Source organism: Eleutherodactylus coqui, chromosome 2 (assembly GCF_035609145.1).
Source record: "Eleutherodactylus coqui strain aEleCoq1 chromosome 2, aEleCoq1.hap1, whole genome shotgun sequence".
In the NCBI taxonomy this organism is placed as follows: Eukaryota; Metazoa; Chordata; class Amphibia; order Anura; family Eleutherodactylidae; genus Eleutherodactylus; species Eleutherodactylus coqui.
The window spans coordinates 2095503-2115253 of NC_089838.1; the positions used below are offsets into that span (position 1 = coordinate 2095503).

Here is a 19751-nt window from a genome sequence, read left to right on the forward strand (position 1 = left end):
CACCATATAACGTCGTTAACGCCACACTCCGCAATATGGCCGCCGTAATCTGACAGCACGTCCCACGTGACCCAACGTCCCGTTACAAGCACTTCCGCCACACTCTTCAAACATGGCTGCCAATGCATGATAACGTACGTCGGCGTCTCTTACGGTCACATGAGAGTGATGTCATCACGTTCCTCGGGAAATGCGCTTGGTGAGTGGAAGGGGTCGTTGAGACGTCGTGTAAGTGAGGGGCTCTCTGTCTCCCCCTGCTGGATGAGGTTAGTAGCAGCCGAAAGTTTCTCTTTCGCTTGCATTTGCGGACTGGGCCGTAGAGCTTGCACTCTTTTTTTGTATTCTGTTACCTATGTAAGCATCACAGCTTTCCCCCCTAGTATCCGTGCGCCTCCCTTGCAGCATAAGCGTATTGCCACTCTGTGCCGGTCTCTTGGCGGCTCCGGTAAGCAGTAAATTCGCCGCGCTGAAGACGATGCTTTCTGAGCGCAGCACAAAGTCCTGGTCTGCTATATTTGCAACGGCGCCATTGTGCGATGCAACCGCTCTCCACGGGTCAGAAGCGATCGCAGTTGATGCATGATTATCGGAGGGGGCGGTGGCGTCCGTATAATGGGCGCAGCGATCACGATTATACTCTGCGCAGCCGCGAAAGTGAAAGTGGGCTGCAGAAGCTGCGGGGGAGGGGAGGACGCTAGTTTCACGACTTCTCGTATTACAGACGCTGTTTAGTCGCAGGATGAAGCTGAGAGTCCGGTCCGCCGCGCAGAGCGCCCGCCTGGAGCTGCGGGACGACGAGGTGACGCTGGGCGATCTGCGGAGGAGGCTGCGCCAAACGTTCCTCCCGCTGCTGGGATTCAGGTTTGTAGCCGCCGACGCCGATGAGACGTTCTGCGCAAATTGTTACACGTAGTGAAGAGTTTCTCACAAAATTCCCAGTCAAATTCTGTGCATTCGGCGCGGCGCGGCAGCGGACGTCACCGCGGCGAAGGCTTTGGCGCAGATTTCTTTCAGTGTAAACTCTGCCCGTTCTCTCTAGCGGTGATGTCACGTGGCGGAGCGCGCTGGCGAATGTTCGTCACGAATTCCACCCCTAAAAATCTTGGGAAATCCGCACTTACTAACGTGGTTTTTGGCGCGGATATAACCGTGTCAGTGGGGAAAATCCGTGTGCGAATTCGGCCGCGTCTGCGAAGGACTCGCCAAACGCTGGTGTCCCCATCGGAATTCGGCGTGTGGATTTTGCCCACTGAAAGCGTAACTTCCATCCGCGCAGAAGCCACGCTTTTTTTTTTAGGCAGGATTTCCCAGTCCGGACGTTTAGCGAGGATTTTTAAGTGCGGATGTGCGGCACATTTTATCCGTTTTATCGAAGGGCTGAGATCAGATCTGGATTTGCGCCAAGGATGCAGAAATGGCGCAGAGTGTTCTGCGAATATTGCGATGCGGAAAACCTGCGCCATTTCCGTTACGTGTGAAATACCCTAATAAATCTCTGCTTGCTGTCAGTGAATGGGAAGAATCTGCTTTCTGTGTGAGAATTCTCCTGCGCTGATACATTGTAGCGAACCTTCAGCTGCTGTTCTCTGCTCTCAGCCCCGACGCCGATTTCTCTGTCACGTTGAACGGCAAGGACCCGCTGACGGAGGACGAGAGCAGCCTGCAGTCCTTGGGGATCATCTCCGGGGATCTTATCGTCGTGGTAACCGCTGACATCCCGCGCCGCACCCAGGAGCCGCCATCTACTGCTGCCCAGACCAGCGATCCCGACACGGCAGGATGGGCATACGAGCGCGATGTAGCAGAGGTGAGTTACAGATCTGCATGGCTTTACTTGCACCGCAGCAATCCTCTGATCTCACCTCGAATCTCTCCCGTCTGCGTGAAGCCAAGCCCCGCCCCCTCGCAGGGAGCCGCTGCTGTGGAGGAAGAAGCACGCAGCCGTCCGCCGGGGCCCATGCTGTGCAGCGAGGCTACAGACGGGCAGATTCCGCACTCCCTGGAGGCGTTGTACCTCTCCTCAGACTGCGTCAGCGCCAACGATGCCCTGGTGGTCGTCGCCCATCTGCTCATGGTGGAAACTGGCTACACCGCGCAGGTAAGTGCAGTAACTGCCAGCGGCCACCAGAGGGCACTGCGCCTCCGTCTTATACAGACTGTAATCCTCAGTCCTACAATTTGGGGGTCCCCAGAGTTCAGGCGCCAAAAGTTATCATCTAGTCGGGGGTCAAAATATGTTGGTTTTATGGCTCCGTACCCCAAATCTCCACAGAGGTTCATAGTGATTTATTAGAGTAGAGGGGATAATGACCTCACATGATCTAGACTCTATGCTTCTCTTTATACATCCCAGAATTGTGTTTGCCTTTTTGGCTGCTGCATCACATTGTTGACTCATGTTCAGTTTGTGATCTATTAGTATACCCAAGTCTTTTTCACATGTGCTGCTGCTTAGCCCAATTCCTCCCATTCTGTATGTGCTTTCTTCATTTTTCTTGCCCAGATGGAGGACTTTGCATTTCTCCTTGTTAAATACCATTCTGTTAGTCGCCGACCACTGTGCAAGCTTTTCTAGATCTTTTTGAATCCTCTCTGACCCTTCCCTAGTGTTAGCTATCCCTCCTAGCTTTGTGTCGTCTGCAAAGTTTCCCACAATTCCCTCCTCCAGATCATTTATAACAATGTTGACCAATACGGGGCCCAGGACAGAGCCCACTTGACACACTTGTATGTACACAGTGACTCCACCAGCAGAATAGTGAGTGCAGCTCTGGAGTATAATACAGGATGTAACTCAGGATCAGTACAGGATAAGTAATGTATGTACACAGTGACTCCACCAGCAGAATAGTGAGTGCAGCTCTGGGGTATAATACAGGATGTAACTCAGGAGCAGTACAGGATAAGTAATGTATGTACACTGTGACTCCACCAGCAGAATAATGAGTGCAGCTCTGGAGTATAATACAGCATGTAACTCAGGAGCAGTACATGATAAGTAATGTATGTACACAGTGACTCCACCAGCAGAATAGTGAGTGCAGCTCTGGAGTATAATACAGGATGTAACTCAGGATCAGTACAGGATAAGTAATGTATGTACACAGTGACTCCACCAGCAGAATAGTGAGTGCAGCTCTGGAGTATAATACAGGATGTAACTCAGGATCAGTACAGGATAAGTAATGTATGTACACAGTGACTCCACCAGCAGAATAGTGAGTGCAGCTCTGGGGTATAATACAGGATGTAACTCAGGAGCAGTACAGGATAAGTAATGTATGTACACTGTGACTCCACCAGCAGAATAATGAGTGCAGCTCTGGAGTATAATACAGCATGTAACTCAGGAGCAGTACATGATAAGTAATGTATGTACACAGTGACTCCACCAGCAGAATAGTGAGTGCAGCTCTGGAGTATAATACAGGATGTAACTCAGGATCAGTACAGGATAAGTAATGTATGTACACAGTGACTCCACCAGCAGAATAGTGAGTGCAGCTCTGGGGTATAATACAGGATGTAACTCAGGAGCAGTACAGGATAAGTAATGTATGTACACAGTGACTCCACCAGCAGAATAGTGAGTGCAGCTCTGGGGTATAATACAGGATGTAACTCAGGAGCAGTACAGGATAAGTAATGTATGTACACAGTGACTCCACCAGCAGAATAGTGAGTGCAGCTCTGCAGTATAATACAGGATGTAACTCAGGATATGTACAGGATAAGTAATGTATGTACACAGTGACTCCTCCAGCAGAATAGTGAGTGCAGCTCTGGGGTATAATACAGGATGTAACTCAGGATCACTACAGGATAAGTAATGTATGTACACAGTGACTCCACCAGCAGAATAGTGAGTGCAGCTCTGGGGTATAATACAGGATGTAACTCAGGGTCAGTACAGGATAAGTAATGTATGTACACAGTGACTCCACCAGCAGAATAGTGAGTGCAGCTCTGGAGTATAATACAGGATGTAACTCAGGAGCAGTACAGGATAAGTAATGTATGTACACAGTGACTCCACCAGCAGAATAGTGAGTGCAGCTCTGGGGTGTAATACAGGATGTAACTCAGGAGCAGTACAGGATAAGTAATGTATGTACACAGTGACCCCACCAGCAGAATAGTGAGTGCAGCTCTGGAGTATAATACAGGATGTAACTTGGGATCAGTACAGGATAAGTAATGTATGTACACAGTGACTCCACCAGCAGAATAGTGAGTGCAGCTCTGGAGTATAATACAGGATGTAACTCAGGAGCAGTACAGGATAAGTAATGTATGTACACAGTGACTCCACCAGCAGAATAGTGAGTGCAGCTCTGGAGTATAATACAGGATGTAACTCGGGGCTAGTACAGGATAAGTAATGTATGTACACAGTGACTCCACCAGCAGAATAGTGAGTGCAGCTCTGGGGTATAATACAGGATGTAACTCAGGATCAGTACAGGATAAGTAATGTATGTACACAGTGACTCCACCAGCAGAATAGTGAGTGCAGCTCTGGAGTATAATACAGGATGTAACTCAGGATCAGTACAGGATAAGTAATGTATGTACACAGTGACTCCACCAGCAGAATAGTGAGTGCAGCTCTGGGGTATGTATAATACAGGATGTAACTCAGGATCAGTACAGGATAAGTAATGTAGTCACAGATGATAAATAGATCACAGCACACTTTCCACCTTGTAGTATAAAACGGAAGATAATCCTCACCACAGTGGTGCACGCTCATTCAGGGTCCTGGATCCTGGACCATCATTCAGGTAGCACAAAGTATGGAAGAGCAGCACACAGGATCAGTACAGGATAAGTAATGTATGTACACAGTGACTCCACCAGCAGAATAGTGAGTGCAGCTCTGGGGTATAATACAGGATGTAACTCAGGATCAGTACAGGATAAGTAATGTATGTACACAGTAACTCCACCAGCAGAATAGTGAGTGCAGCTCTGGAGTATAATGCAGGATATGAAAACCTAAAGCTGCCTGCCCTTTGCCCATGCTGGGAGCTGCAGTTGTGCTGCTCCTGGGGGGCTGCCGGTAGGATGTCGCTGCTGTTGGGGGATTTTTAACACGTTCTTCTTAAAGGGAATCTTCTATGATGGAAATTGAGGATTCCAATTAAATGAATGGAGTTTACAGGAGATGGTGAGACAATGTATCCATGGGTCTCACCGCGGGTTGCGCCGCTGTTCTGCCGCTCACGCTGTCTTGGTGCAGCTTCGTCCTTGTGCCTCGTTTCTGAGGATGTCTTGTCTTCTCTCCCGCTAGTAGCGCGGTTTGTGTCTCTTTAGGGTGTGAAGAACAAAGTGTCCGCTATGCCCGAGGGCTGGAAAAGCAGCGGCGGCATCTACAAGCTCCACTACTCCCACCCGCTGTGCGGCGACAGCTCTGCAGCGCTGGTCTGCGTGCCAATGGGCAGACTGGTCGTCATCAACGGTAAGAGCGACACACGCCGTCTGCCACATTGTAACAAACTATCAGGGCAGGAGACGTGTGTTCCCTCGCAGAGGATTGTCTAGACTGCATACAACTGTAACAAACCCTCAGCTGTGAGATATAACTAGTCTGTACAGGCGTTGAGCTTCTGCTTGCAGACAAGACTGTTCTCTTTCACTGACAACAAGCAGATTGGAACGGTGTGCTTGAATATTGAGTATTTTTATACTGTGATCACAGCCAGAGCTGCCCCCTGCTGGCGTTTGTTGTACTGCACATCACTGTAGTTTGTGTGATGCTGCTTTGGATGTGAGTGGAGTACGCCATCTTTTATGTCCTCTTACATTACAATGTCTCCTGTTTGCAGCTACTTTGACTATTGTCCGTGAGCTGAAGTGCGTGAAGAGGCTGCAGATTCCCACCGAGTCCTACATCACCTTCCCACCACAAGGTAAGAGAGTCATGTGATCGCCAGTGAGGAAGTAGGAACGCCCACTTGACAGCCCTCAGGAGCCTCGGAGGCAAGCAGGGCAGACTTTCCAGTACTAGCTCAGTGGACTACTGTGATGTCAGACAGTGCGGTGTACTCTCAGCGAATCGGATGTCTCGCACTGCTGCTCCCTCTCCCCTCTCACAGCAGGAGTCTCAGTCCTTTCTTTTAACCAATGAGTGAGGAGCTTTCTGTGGTGAGGGGGCCGCACGGACTACCGGCTCGCACTACAGGACAGCCTCCGTGTTAAGTAGAGTAGCCGCGGCTGAATATAACCTTTCCTCCTTGTGTACATCGCCATGAATTCTCCGCTCTGATGACGGAGGGTCAGGGAGGAGGATTTATCACTCTGTACACCAGAAGGAAGGATCGTATGAAAGCGACCCTCCGGCTCTGAGCAAACAAAGATGGCGGCACCGCCTCTCTGACTGCCTGTGTATTACTGTACATTCTTAGGCTAAGACACTAGACCTGCTTTGATTGGCCAGTGCTGCCCACATGAGGCTTGTTGGCCAATCAGAGCAGCATGTTGTGTCTTAGACTACCGCCGCATATTAATACACAGTGTGCTTCAGGAGGTCGGAGAAGCGGTGCGGCCATCTTTGTTTCTCTGGTCCGGAGGGCTTTAAACAAGAAAAACCCTGCTGCTGAGAAACATAAGGAAGCTATTGGTTTATGGAGGGGCCCTAAAGGAATACTATGACCTTGTGGGGGCCCTAAAGGAATACTATGACCTTGTGGGGGCCCTAAAGGAATACTATGACCTTGTGGGGGCCCTAAAGGAATACTATGACCTTGTGGGGGCCCTAAAGGAATACTATGACCTTGTGGGGGCCCTAAAGGAATACTATGACCTTGTGGGGGCCCTAAAGGAATACTATGACCTTGTGGGGGCCCTAAAGGAATACTATGACCTTGTGGGGGCCCTAAAGGAATACTATGACCTTGTGGGGGCCCTAAAGGAATACTATGACCTTGTGGGGGCCCTAAAGGAATACTATGACCTTGTGGGGGCCCTAAAGGAATACTATGACCTTGTGGGGGCCCTAAAGGAATACTATGACCTTGTGGGGGCCCTAAAGGAATACTATGACCTTGTGGGGGCCCTAAAGGAATACTATGACCTTGTGGGGGCCCTAAAGGAATACTATGACCTTGTGGGGGCCCTAAAGGAATACTATGACCTTGTGGGGGCCCTAAAGGAATACTATGACCTTGTGGGGGCCCTAAAGGAATACTATGACCTTGTGGGGGCCCTAAAGGAATACTATGACCGTGTGCGGCCCTAAAGGAATACTATGACCTTGTGGGGGCCCCTAGGGAAAACTATGAACTTGTGGGGACTCTAAGGGAATACTATGACCTTGTGGGGGCCCCTAGGGAAAACTATGAACTTGTGGGGACTCTAAGGGAATACTATGACCTTGTGAGGGCCCTTATCGAATACTATAACCTTGTGGGGACTCCAAGGGAATACTATGACCGTGTGGCGGCCCTAAAGGAATACTATGAACTTGTGGGGGCCCCAAGGGAATACTATGAACTTGTGGGGACTCCAAGGCAATCCTATGCACTTGTGGGGGCCCCAAGGGAATACTATGAACTTGTGGGGGCCCCAAGGCAATACTATGAACTTGTGGGGGCCTCAAGGGAATACTATGAACTTGTGGGGGCCCCAAGGGAATACTATGAACTTGTGGGGGCCTCAAGGGAATACTATGAACTTGTGGGGACTCCAAGGCAATCCTATGCACTTGTGGGGGCCCCAAGGGAATACTATGAACTTGTGGGGGCCCCAAGGCAATACTATGAACTTGGGTGGGCCCCAAGGGAATACTATGCACTTGGGTGGGCCCCAAGGGAATACTATGCACTTGGGTGGGCCCCAAGGCAATGCTATGCACTTGGGTGGGCCCCAAGGCAATACTATGAACTTGGGTGGGCCCCAAGGCAATACTATGAACTTGGGTGGGCCCCAAGGCAATACTATGAACTTGGGTGGGCCCCAAGGCAATACTATGAACTTGGGTGGGCCCCAAGGCAATACTATGAACTTGGGTGGGCCCCAAGGCAATACTATGAACTTGGGTGGGCCCCAAGGGAATACTATGCACTTGTGGGGGCCCCAAGGCAATACTATGAACTTGTGGGGGCGTTGTGAAATTGCGGGGTCACTAGGGAGGCACTATGCACTTATGGGACACTAAGGAAGGGGTTCTGAAATTTTGGTGGCTCTAAGGGGACACTAAAGACTTTCGGGTCACTGAGGGGAACCCCGAACTTGTGGGGCACTAAGGAGGCACTAGGACATTATGGGGACACTATGAATGCATGAGGCATTAAGGCCCACCAGAATGTGTTTTGGCCTTGGCTGCTCCTCCCTCCTCCCCTCTTGCAGCATGAGGAGTCGATGCTGCAGCTTCACCCCCCTCGTTCCTCTTGCTCTAGGTGGCTTTTGGGGCTCATTACACTGTTGATGCGGCTGCTCCTTCTCCTCAGACAGTGCCGTGGCCGCCGTCTTCAGGGACTTGCAGAAGTTGTCGCGCCTCTTTAAGGATCAGCTGGTGTACCCGTTACTTGCTGCCACTCGGCAAGGTAAGGTGGGAGGAACAAGCGGTGGGGTGGGCATGGTGAGCGTTACTCATGTAGGCCCCTCCCTCCCGCAGCCCTGGACCTCCCAGATGTCTTTGGCGTGGTGGTTTTGCCCCCAGAGCTAAAGCTGCGCATCTTCCGCCTTCTGGATGTACAATCCATCTTGTCTCTTGGCGCCACTTGTAAAGATCTGCAGGCGGACACCGAAGACCCGTCCCTGTGGAGGTTCCTCTACACCCGAGATTTCAGAGGTGAGGACTTGTGTGTTCTGCAATGTCTTCTCTAGTCACATCCAAAGCTGCATTCACAGTTCTCAAGCCTCAGAGCACACATCTTGCCCTCGGGGAGGCTGGAAGCTGCGGTTTTCCTTGCATTGTGGGAATTGAAGTGTTTCCACCAAGAACTGTGCTTGATACTAATATAGAAGGGTTGACCTCCCCGGGGCGGGCTGCGTTATCTTATCCAGAGCTTCGCTCATCGTAGTGTTAGCAGATTCCAAGCAACAACCAGCACAGTCCTGAAGTCGCTGCGGCATTGTGGGAGAGGTTTCCATTTTCTCCTTTTCTACAGTTTCCTTTGTTGTCCCCGAGGCGCCCCCGCCAGGAGGTGACCTGACACTGCTGCCGTAGCTGGCGCGCCCCCGCCAGGAGGTGACCTGACACTGCTGCCGTAGCTGGCACCCTGCGGGCCCTATAGGGGCGCTGCTGCCTGGTCGGTATTCATTTTTCCCTGACTATGTTAATGCCCAGCAAAAAGTAATTGCCCCCTGCGAGGCGGCCCGGCAGCAAACCCGAGAGGATCTAACTCACTGGCTTATGTAGCCCCGGTCTGGCGACAGCAGCGGCCGTGGTCAGTGCCGTGATCACAGTGTGACCCCCTAACCTCTCCCCCAGTCCACGGTCCTGCACACAGACGCCACCCTGCGCTAACGCCATGCCATGAGGTCATGGGTCACCGATCACTGCTGTCACTACAGAGCAAGTATCCACTGGGACCACTATGGGGGTCATTGTTACTACTGGGGACACTATGGGGCTCACTGTTACTACTGGGGACACTATGGGGGTCACTGTTACTACTGGGGACACTATGGGGGTCACTGTTACTACTGGGGACACTATGGGGGTCACTAATACTACTGGGGACACTATGGGGGTCACTGTTACTACTGGGGACACTATGGGGGTCACTGTTACTACTGGGGACACTATGGGGGTCACTGTTACTACTGGGGACACTATGGGGGTCACTGATACTACAGGGGACACTATGGGGGTCACTGTTACTACTGGGGACACTATGGGGGTCACTGTTACTACTGGGGACACTATGGGGGTCACTGTTACTACTGGGGACACTATGGGGGTCACTGTTACTACTGGGGACACTATGGGGGTCACTGTTACTAATGGGGACACTATGGGGGTCATTGTTACTACTGGGGACACTATGGGGGTCACTAATACTACTGGGGACACTATGGGGGTCACTAATACTACTGGGGACACTATGGGGGTCACTGTTACTACTGGGGACACTATGGGGGTCACTGTTACTACTGGGGACACTATGGGAGGTCATTGTTACTAATGGGGACACTATGGGGGTCACTGTTACTAATGGGGACACTATGGGGGTCATTGTTACTAATGGGGACACTATGGGGGTCACTGTTACTACTGGGGACACTATTACTACTGGGGACACTATGGGGGTCACTGTTACTACTGGGGACACTATTACTACTGGGGACACTATGGGGGATTTCTGTTACTATTGTAGCCACTATGGGGGTCGCTGTCGCTATGGGGACCACGATGGCGGTCACTGTTGTTATAGGGGACACTAAGGGGGACCTTTACTATTGGGGACCACGCAGCAGGTAGGCTCAGGGAAATGTGAGGCTTTGCAGCTGACAGGAAACCCTGCGATATTCTGATTGCAGCTTTGCAAGTGAATGGAGTACAAAATATGATCCCGTTCAAGATCTCCACCACATAGCCTGTTCTGTTTCCGAAAGAGGAAAGAAAGGTGAAGTTGTGCATCCTGATAGCTAACAGGACACTAATAGAATTCTAAACGCAGCTTTGGGAGTGAATGGAGTATAAGGCATGATAGAAGATCACTATAGTTCAGTATAAGACTATAAGGGATCCAACAGAATTGTAAATGCAGCTCTGGGAGTGAATGGAGTATAAGATGTGGTGTAATACAACACTGCCACAAAATAGAGCATTCTGTACAGAGCTCAAGCCGACAGGAAGGCTGCAGGGAATACGAGGAAACCACCAGCAGCACCTAAAATGCAGCTTTGGAAGTGAATGGAGTATAAGAAATGATGTAAGGCAAGATAGTTACTAACCTGTTCTCTCTGTCTATATAATCAGATCACAGCGTCAGAGACCTGCACACAGACTGGAAGGAGGTAGGTGCCCATATATATATATATATATATACATACTGTACATGTAATCGCACAACCGCTGTGCCGTTGATAAACGCCCTGTGTCTCCCGTTGCAGCTTTATAAGCAGAAGTACAAGCAGATGTGCAGCGTCCTGCGCCGAAGATACGGGCCCTATGTGCCGGGCTTCCCGCCTTTCCACCCCAGCCCTTTCCTTCCTGACCAATCCCTGCCCAGCTTTCCTTACCCTCCGGGCATTATTGGGGGTGACTATGACCAGCAGCCCATTTTTCCATTTGCCAGAGATCCCCTCTCCTTGTTGGTCCCCCGCAGACCCCGAGAACCTGGACTTTTTCGGCCTGCCAGACCACGAATTGACCCTCACTTACCAGGCATCTTCCGGAACCCGCCGCTGTCAAGATGGGGGCCTTTCTTATGAGTAGAGGGGATCCATACTTGCCCCATCCTTAATGGCTGCTAGTCCTACTGATGTTCTGCTGCCCCCTGTGGGATGATGGGAGTTATCACCTTTATAGGTTTGGTTTTCGGTTGGTCATCGTTAATTGGTTGCATTATTTCTGGTTCCAGTTACACAAAGTTATACATTGTGATGGAAACCTGTCATGTGACCAGTAGTCACAGCTCCGCCCACCGCAGATGCCAAGCAATCCTATGATCTTGATTACACGCTACGTCCACATTAGTTTGTATGTACAGTAAGGAAACAGAGTCACAAGTCTGTAAATGGTCTTTAGAAACCTCCTACCATGTTGTGTATACAGCTCCGATGTCATGCTATGTGTCTCCATGGAGACGGACTGCCAACAATACCCTGATCCTGAAGTCATGTGCCCCCTACTTCTTCCTAATCTACGAGGTGCATAGGATGAAGTAGTGACTGCAGGATCAGACTACATAGGGTTTGTTTGTAGTCTGTTGCCATGGAGACACATAGGGCTGCATAAGAACTGCAAGCATAAAACAATAGATTTTTTTTTGTTTTAATTAAGACTATTTGCAGTTTTTGTTCTGTTTTCTTAGATGCTCCAGACTTCGGATTACATTGGAGTCAGCGGGCTGCTGCAGCCAATAGTAGGCCCAACAGGGACGTCATCAGTGAAGTGTTTATACCTGCCGGGGCTTCTATGTTGGCTCACACGACGGGTTTACAGGATGTCACAAGGCCTGCTGGCATCACTTGTCAGATGCCATGGCGCCAGAGTGGATATATCACTTCTATATAGCATTGGGCAGGGCGGAGCCAAAACTATAGAACAGAATTAACGGGAATCTCCCGAAGGTTTTACCTATTATTACTAACTGCTGAATCCATTGTATGACCTGGGCTGCCCTCCAATCAGCATCTACCTGCGGCGTGCGCTAGAGTGTAAGCTCTTTGGGGGGCACGAGGCCTTGGGAATGTATGGAGGCTCAAGACGAGTGGGAATGTTGCTTCATAAGTTATAGAAAGTTTTTGACATTTTTGTTGCTAATATTTGTTACATAAAAAAATAATAAACCAAAAGTTGTTTCTAAGCTCCGCCTCCTCCTACAGAACGGGTCTGATCGCGACATGAGCAGTCGGTTGGTGGGGAACTAGCGCGCACCTCTGATTGTATTCCCTGACTAGCTTAAAGGGCCATTCCAGCTGCGATCACAGTTACTGACGATCACACAGGTATAATTGAGGAGATCACAGCTCATCCCTGTATACTTATGGCCTGCAGCTCACTTAGGTGAATATAGAAGGTAATAATTAAACTGTCCGCCCAGCAGGCTGTGGGCATCTAACAGGTATAATAGAGGAGATCACAGCTCATCCCTGTATACTTATGGCCTGCAGCTCACTTAGGTGAATATAGAAGGTAATGATTAAACTGTCCGCCCAGCAGGCTGTGGGCATCTAACAGGTATAATAGAGGAGATCACAGCTCATCCCTGTATACTTATGGCCTGTCCGTCCAGCAGGCTGTGGGCATCTAACATCCGCAGCAAATTCACATCTTACGTGCAAAATACGAATGTGAAAAATGTAGGAGCCTAAAATTAACATCATAAATCAAACAGAACCAAATGCGGAGGATATAGATACAAGTGTAGCCATGTTGTCTATTCGGACTTGGCCTGGCCCCCCTGCAGCCGCAGCAACACGCTCTTTGGCTCCTGATTTCTGTCTGCAGCCCCTTGAGCAGGATAGTTTGTTCCATACACTGGAGATCATTTGTAAAAATAAAGACAAGTTGCAAATTTTTGTGCAAGTGGGAAGTTGCACAAAAATGTTGCAATTTTTAGACTTTTTGTACAAGCCTCCCCACCTTTTGGAAAAGAGTGACAGCGTTTTGGCACCTTCTAGTGGTAATGCTAGGTGGCGGATGTCCTTTAGGGTACAGCCATGGTGGCCATTAGTGTATGTCTCTAGGGATTGGCCATAAAGGCGTTCCCACCCGGTTGCCGCTCAGAGAAGACGCCAGGCTTTCATTTCTTTCACTTTTTCTTTGTTTATACCATCAATAAATAAACACAATTACACGGAACGTAAAGCAGGAAGATCCTGGAGGAAAACCGAGCAACCCAAGGCCACCTCTCCCCTCCCAGATCATCGCATCGTCCGATCTGGGACCGCCTCTCAGCCGTGCCGCGCTACTTCTAGAAGAAAGCAGCCATGTTTTTAATCCCGGACAACCCTTTAAAGAAAGTGAAATGAAGCGTCTCCATCCTAAATCTGCAGAGAGCGAGTCCTACATGCAAGTCCCGCTGGTGGGTCATCTGTATTCTGGCGTAGACAGCAGAGTCCCCATAAGGAACGGTTTCTTCTCGCAATGTGTATTGCTATGGGGTGGTTGCTCTTTGCATGTTGATCACCCATGTGGTCTTCAAGCTGAGATATTGAAAGCATTGACTCTCACCGACGCCGTTGGGCAGCCGCTCACAGTATATGGCTCTGTTCTTGGTCTTCTTATTACTTGAAGACGCGGCGGATGGGAAGCATCGACGACGTAACCTGATATAACTGAGAAGTTCTGCAGTTTTATGTATTGTCTGAGTTCTGCTGTATAATCTAATCAAACAATCTGTCTAGTATTGCAGTAGAGCAAGGATTGGGGCTTTAAAGGGGTTGTCCAACTTCTATCTGTTTTGCTGCAGGAAACGGACAGCTCATTGTGCAGTGTCCCGGGCTACTACTACACCCTGAGTCCCATTAACTTCAGTAGGACCCTTTCTGCAATACCACCCCAGGCCACTGCTATGGAGCAGTCTGCTTCTTGCAGAAAAACAGCTAGAAATAGGACAACCCCTTTAAGGCAGGTGTCTAAGGGTACAGTAATGGGGTCCGACTCTACCCCACTTCATTACTGTACCTCACATCTAAACTGCACAATCCGACTCATTTTTCAAGTGTGTTGGTACCAAAAACCATGTATCCATGGGATGTTGGCATCTTAGCCAGACATTACCAGGCCTACTATTGGCATCTGCTCTGCCTGTATTGGAATTCTAATCTATGTATTGTTTGCAGTTCTGGCTAAAAAAAACTTTACTTAATTTGACCAAGATTATAAAAATGTGTATAATCAGGACTAAAGGCCCGTTTACACTGAAGGATAATCGCTCCAACGACAGTTTGAGTGACAGTTTTGATCATCATTGCATAACTCTTAAGTAGATAATCAGCTAGTTAAGAGTTAAAGCCAACGTTGAATTAGAAGTAAACTGTATCCATTGGCTACAGTTCTGACTACTATTTATACAACCCGATTCCAGAATAGCTGGGACTTAAGTTAATGTAAAGCAAAGAAGAATGCAATGACTTGTCAATCTCATAACCATATTTTATCCACAGCAGAACAGAGAACATATCGGAGGGGGAGGGGGAGGGGGGGGAGGGGAGGAGGGGAGACATTCTTCGATTTCATTAAAAAAACCTTTAGAAATTGATGGCAGCAACACATCTCAGAAAAGTTGGGCCAGGGGTAACAAGAAGGCTCACACGGCCGGATGCAGAATCTGCTTGTGGAGGTCCACAGTGGTTTCCAGCTGTGAGTCTGGCTGGGACCCTGCGTACGGCTTGTAATGTACTGCACATGACTGCGGACTCCAACAGGCGGTCAGGCGCAGTACACCATTTTAAAAATTTATTTCCAGCGCCGTCGCTTAGAAATGACACAGATACCCGCAGCCCATACGCAATCTAGAGAAGAAGCCGTATATCAACACAATCCAGAAACGCCGGCGTCTTCTCTGGGCCAAAGCTCATTTACAATGGACCGAGGCAAAAGGGAGAACTGTGCTGTGGGCAGAGGAATCAAAGTATGGAATTCCTCTTGGAAACCCCGGATGCCGCGTCCTGCGGACTCAAGAGGAGAGGAACATCAATTTCTAAATCAAGTAGTTTTTAAAAAAATGAAATGGAACAAATACCCCCCCCCCCCTCCGCCCCCCTCTTAATATGTGTTCTAGTGTGAATAAAATACAGTTAGATAATAATAATCGTTATTTGTATGGCGCCAATTTATTCCACAGTTAGATGAGATTTCCAAATCATTGTAGTTTTTTTAAACATTTATTTACATTTTACACAGCGGTCCAACTTTTTTGGACTTGGGGTTGTATAATCTGGCCCCACCGTCTGCCTCCTACTGCAATAATTAATGGGTTTAAAATTTAAGTGTTCTGTCAGCAAAATAAAAGAAATGATCGTGACCTGTGCCGTACCGGGCCGTTCACCAGGAACCTGACGCTCTCCTGTCCCTCCGGCAGCCTATCACAATGCAGATGCTGGAAAAGTTTCAGCTTCCGCCACCGCCTGACGTCATGTACTGCCGCACAGATCAGTGGTTGATGCGTCACAAGAAACGTGTCGCCCACTGATTGGCCTGGACGCGTATAACAGCTAAAAAAGGGGTTTTGCTGACAGAACCCCTTTAAATGAGGTGTCTAGGGTACAGTAATGGGGTCAGACTCCACCCCACTCTGGTATTGTACCTCAGATGTAAACTGCACAAATCCCAACTCATGTCAGGTACCAAGAAGCATGCGTTATTGTGTGTAGATTAGGAAGACACAACTGTTTTATGGAACTAGAGTGAGCACTAAATGAACAGCCACCAGAATGTAAAATGCATCTATATGGACTTCTTATAATATCATCAGTGTGGGAAGACCTGGAATGAGAAGTCGCAATGACTGGAATGGCTTCAAGTTTTGCATAAAGTTCTTATTACAATAACTGAGCGTTCGGGTGCAGGGAACCGGGACTAGCTGGATGGTTGATGATGATGGGGCAAGGAGCAAGGTGATTGCGGCATTATGGATTTCAATGGCTTTAACTGCACCTTGCAGCATCGTTTGATATGCCTGACGAGCTCAGACAATGGCAGCATAGACAGGATCTATTTTCAAGCATTGATAAGAGGATGAGGCATCTTCATCTATCAATATTTGGACTACACAGAGATACAACGTTGAGTAGAGAAGTTTCATGAGAAGTTTGTCCGGTTTTCACTGTAGTACAAGTCTATGGTAAGATGGACGAAGAAGTTGGGCTTCATGTTCTAGCTTGTCTTATCTCTGGGAATTCTATATTTAAGGTGAGGCTAAATGCCAGTTTCTCCAGAATACTCCATCTTCTTGGTCAGTTTTGGGTTCCTGAGGATGAGGGTTGAGCACCACAAGTACGAGATATCAGAACACATACTCATGCTTGGAAAACTATGTAGATGAGGGACACCACGGGAAAGATCGGGAAGTCAAGGAAGCTGAAGAAAACTCCCATTAGGCCAAGGGATCTTTTCTATGTTTCAGGTTCTGATTCCACAAATTACAAACATTTATAATGCTGAGGAACCGCTGAGGGTTCCAGGAAGACGTCTAACTTTGAGACGTTGCCGTTTGGGAGGTCTCCGCAAGACTTCTCATAGTGGTCTCCTGGTTCAGTAGCAAAGGATTCGGTGATCCAGCAGAATAAGGTGTCATGATGGAGATCAGCCTTTTATGTTGTATTTGTTTGGGTGGCTTTAAGAAGAGCTCAGCAGCGGAAGATCACGTGGACTTATATTTAGTCAGAGAACAGACTTGCAAATGATTTTCTCAGGTTGCGAATAGTTTCCGCTTTTGCTTCATCTTCATTTCCAGAGCTTCGTTGAGATGGATCCGATATGTTAAAATTGTTGGTCAGTGACTGCGATTTACTGAAATAGAAAAGCAAAATAAAGTGCCATTTAACTATAGTATTCCTCCCCTTGTACAAGAATATAACTACTATAATACTGCCCCCTATGTACAAGAATATAACTACTATAATACTGCCCCCTATGTACAAGAATATAACTACTATAATACTGCCCCCTATGTACAAGAATATAACTACTATAATACTGCCCCCTATGTACAAGAATATAACTACTATAATACTGCCCCCTATGTACAAGAATATAACTACTATAATACTGCCCCCTATGTACAAGAATATAACTACCATAATACTGCCCCCTATGTACAAGAATATAACTACTATAATACTGCCCCCTATGTACAAGAATATAACTACTATAATACTGCCCCCTATGTACAAGAATATAACTACTATAATACTGCCCCCTATGTACAAGAATATAACTACTATAATACTGCCCCCTATGTACAAGAATATAACTACTATAATACTGCTCCTATATACAAGAATATAACTACTATAATACTGCCCCCTATGTACAAGAATATAACTACTATAATACTGCTCCTATATACAAGAATATAACTACTATAATACTGCCCCCTATGTACAAGAATATAACTACTATAATACTGCTCCTATATACAAGAATATAACTACTATAATACTGCTCCCTATGTACAAGAATATAACTACTATAATACTGCCCCCTATGTACAAGAATATAACTACTATAATACTGCTCCTATATACAAGAATATAACTACTATAATACTGCCCCCTATGTACAATAATATAACTACTATAATACTGCTCCCTATATACAAGTATATAACTACTATAATACTGCCTCCTATGTACAAGAATATAACTACTATAATACTGCCCCCTATGTACAAGAATATAACTACTATAATACTGCTCCCTATGTACAAGAATATAACTACTATAATACTGCCCCCTATGTACAAGAATATAACTACTATAATACTGCCTCCTATGTACAAGAATATAACTACTATAATACTGCCCCCTATGTACAAGAATATAACTACTATAATACTGCCCCCTATGTACAAGAATATAACTACTATAATACTGCCCCCTATGTACAAGAATATAACTACTATAATACTGCCCCTATGTACAAGAATATAACTACTATAATACTGCCCCTATGTACAAGAATATAACTACTATAATACTGCCCCCTATGTACAAGAATATAACTACTATAATACTGCCCCCTATGTACAAGAATATAACTAATATAATACTGCTCCCTATGTACAAGAATATAACTGCTATAATACTGCCCCCTATGTACAAGAATATAACTACTATAATACTGCCCCCTATGTACAAGAATATAACTACTATAATGCTGCCCCATATGTACAAGAATATAACTACTATAATACTGTCCCCTATGTACAAGAATATAACTACTATAATACTGCTCCTATGTACAAGAACATAACTACTATAATACTGCCCCTTATGTACAAGAATATAACTAATATAATACTGCTCCCTATGTACAAGAATATAACTAATATAATACTGCTCCTATGTACAAGAATATAACTACTATAATACTGCTCCTATGTACAAGAATATAACTACTATAATACTAACCCCTATATACAAGAATATAACTACTATAATACTGCCCCCTATATACAAGAATATAACTACTATAATACTAACCCCTATGTACAAGAATATAACTACTATAATACTGCTCCCCTATGTACAAGAATATAACTACTATAATACTGCTCCTATGTACAAGAATATAACTACTATAATACTGCCCCCTATGTACAAGAATATAACTACTATAATACTGCTCCTATGTACAAGAATATAACTACTATAATACTGCCCCCTATGTATAAGAATATAACTACTATAATACTGCCCCCTATGTATAAGAATATAACTACTATAATACTGCCCCCTATGTACAAGAATATAACTACTATAATACTGCTCCTATGTACAAGAATATAACTACTATAATACTGCCCCCTATGTACAAGAATATAACTACTATAATACTGCCTCCTATGTACAAGAATATAACTACTATAATACTGCTCCCTATGTACAAGAATATAACTACTATAATACTGCTCCCTATGTACAAGAATATAACTACTATAATACTGCTCCCTATGTACAAGAATATAACTACTATAATACTGCCCCCTATGTACAAGAATATAACTACTATAATACTGCCCCCTATGTACAAGAATATAACTACTATAATACTGCCCCTATATACAAGAATATAACTACTATAATACTGCCCCCTGTGTACAAGAATATAACTACTATAATACTGCCCCTATGTACAAGAATATAACTACTATAATACTGCCCCCTATATACAAGAATATAACTACTATAATACTGCCCCCTATGTACAAGAATATAACTACTATAATACTGCCCCCTATGTACAAGAATATAACTACTATAATACTGCCCCCTATGTACAAGAATATAACTACTATAATACTGCCCCCTATGTACAAGAATATAACTACTATAATACTGCCCCCTATGTACAAGAATATAACTACTATAATACTGCCTCCTATGTACAAGAATATAACTACTAT

General features: G+C 46.5%; 2 protein-coding genes across 5 annotated transcripts in view; one reads left to right on the forward strand and one right to left on the reverse strand.

The window, feature by feature from the left end:
- The first annotated feature begins 106 nt into the window (after nt 1-106).
- On the forward strand, nt 107-12482 carry FBXO7 (F-box protein 7). 4 transcript variants are annotated; one of them, XM_066590168.1, is made up of 10 exons: nt 107-266; nt 722-861; nt 1597-1807; nt 1889-2098; nt 5317-5461; nt 5829-5912; nt 8451-8546; nt 8618-8794; nt 10931-10968; nt 11065-12482. In XM_066590168.1, the coding sequence occupies exons 2-10, from the start codon at nt 740-742 to the stop codon at nt 11383-11385; spliced, it is 1404 nt and encodes a 467-aa protein (XP_066446265.1). In that variant the 5' UTR covers nt 107-266; nt 722-739; the 3' UTR covers nt 11386-12482. The 4 variants fall into 4 exon arrangements, with proteins under 4 accessions (XP_066446265.1, XP_066446262.1, XP_066446263.1 ...); XM_066590165.1 differs by having other exon boundaries at nt 733-861; XM_066590169.1 differs by lacking the exon at nt 107-266 and adding an exon at nt 435-445 and having other exon boundaries at nt 733-861.
- A 754-nt stretch (nt 12483-13236) lies between these two features.
- The window catches only part of SYN3 (synapsin III), a 318593-nt gene continuing 312078 nt past the window's right edge, over nt 13237-19751 (reverse strand). Inside the window, exon 14 of the mRNA XM_066590171.1 lies at nt 13237-17134. Coding sequence (XP_066446268.1) covers nt 17002-17134 — 133 coding nt within the window. The 3' untranslated portion in view covers nt 13237-17001. The remainder of the gene's footprint in view (nt 17135-19751) is intronic.

What these genes read in the sequence shown, in the direction of transcription:
- FBXO7 (XM_066590165.1), top strand. Translation starts at nt 127, where the DNA reads ATGATAACGTACGTCGGCGTCTCTTACGGTCACATGAGAGTGATGTCA. An exon ending in CATCACCTTCCCACCACAAG is followed by an intron (nt 5,913 to 8,450) that starts GTAAGAGAGTCA and finishes CCTTCTCCTCAG; the next exon opens with ACAGTGCCGTGGCCGCCGTC. An exon ending in ACTTGCTGCCACTCGGCAAG is followed by an intron (nt 8,547 to 8,617) that starts GTAAGGTGGGAG and finishes TCCCTCCCGCAG; the next exon opens with CCCTGGACCTCCCAGATGTC.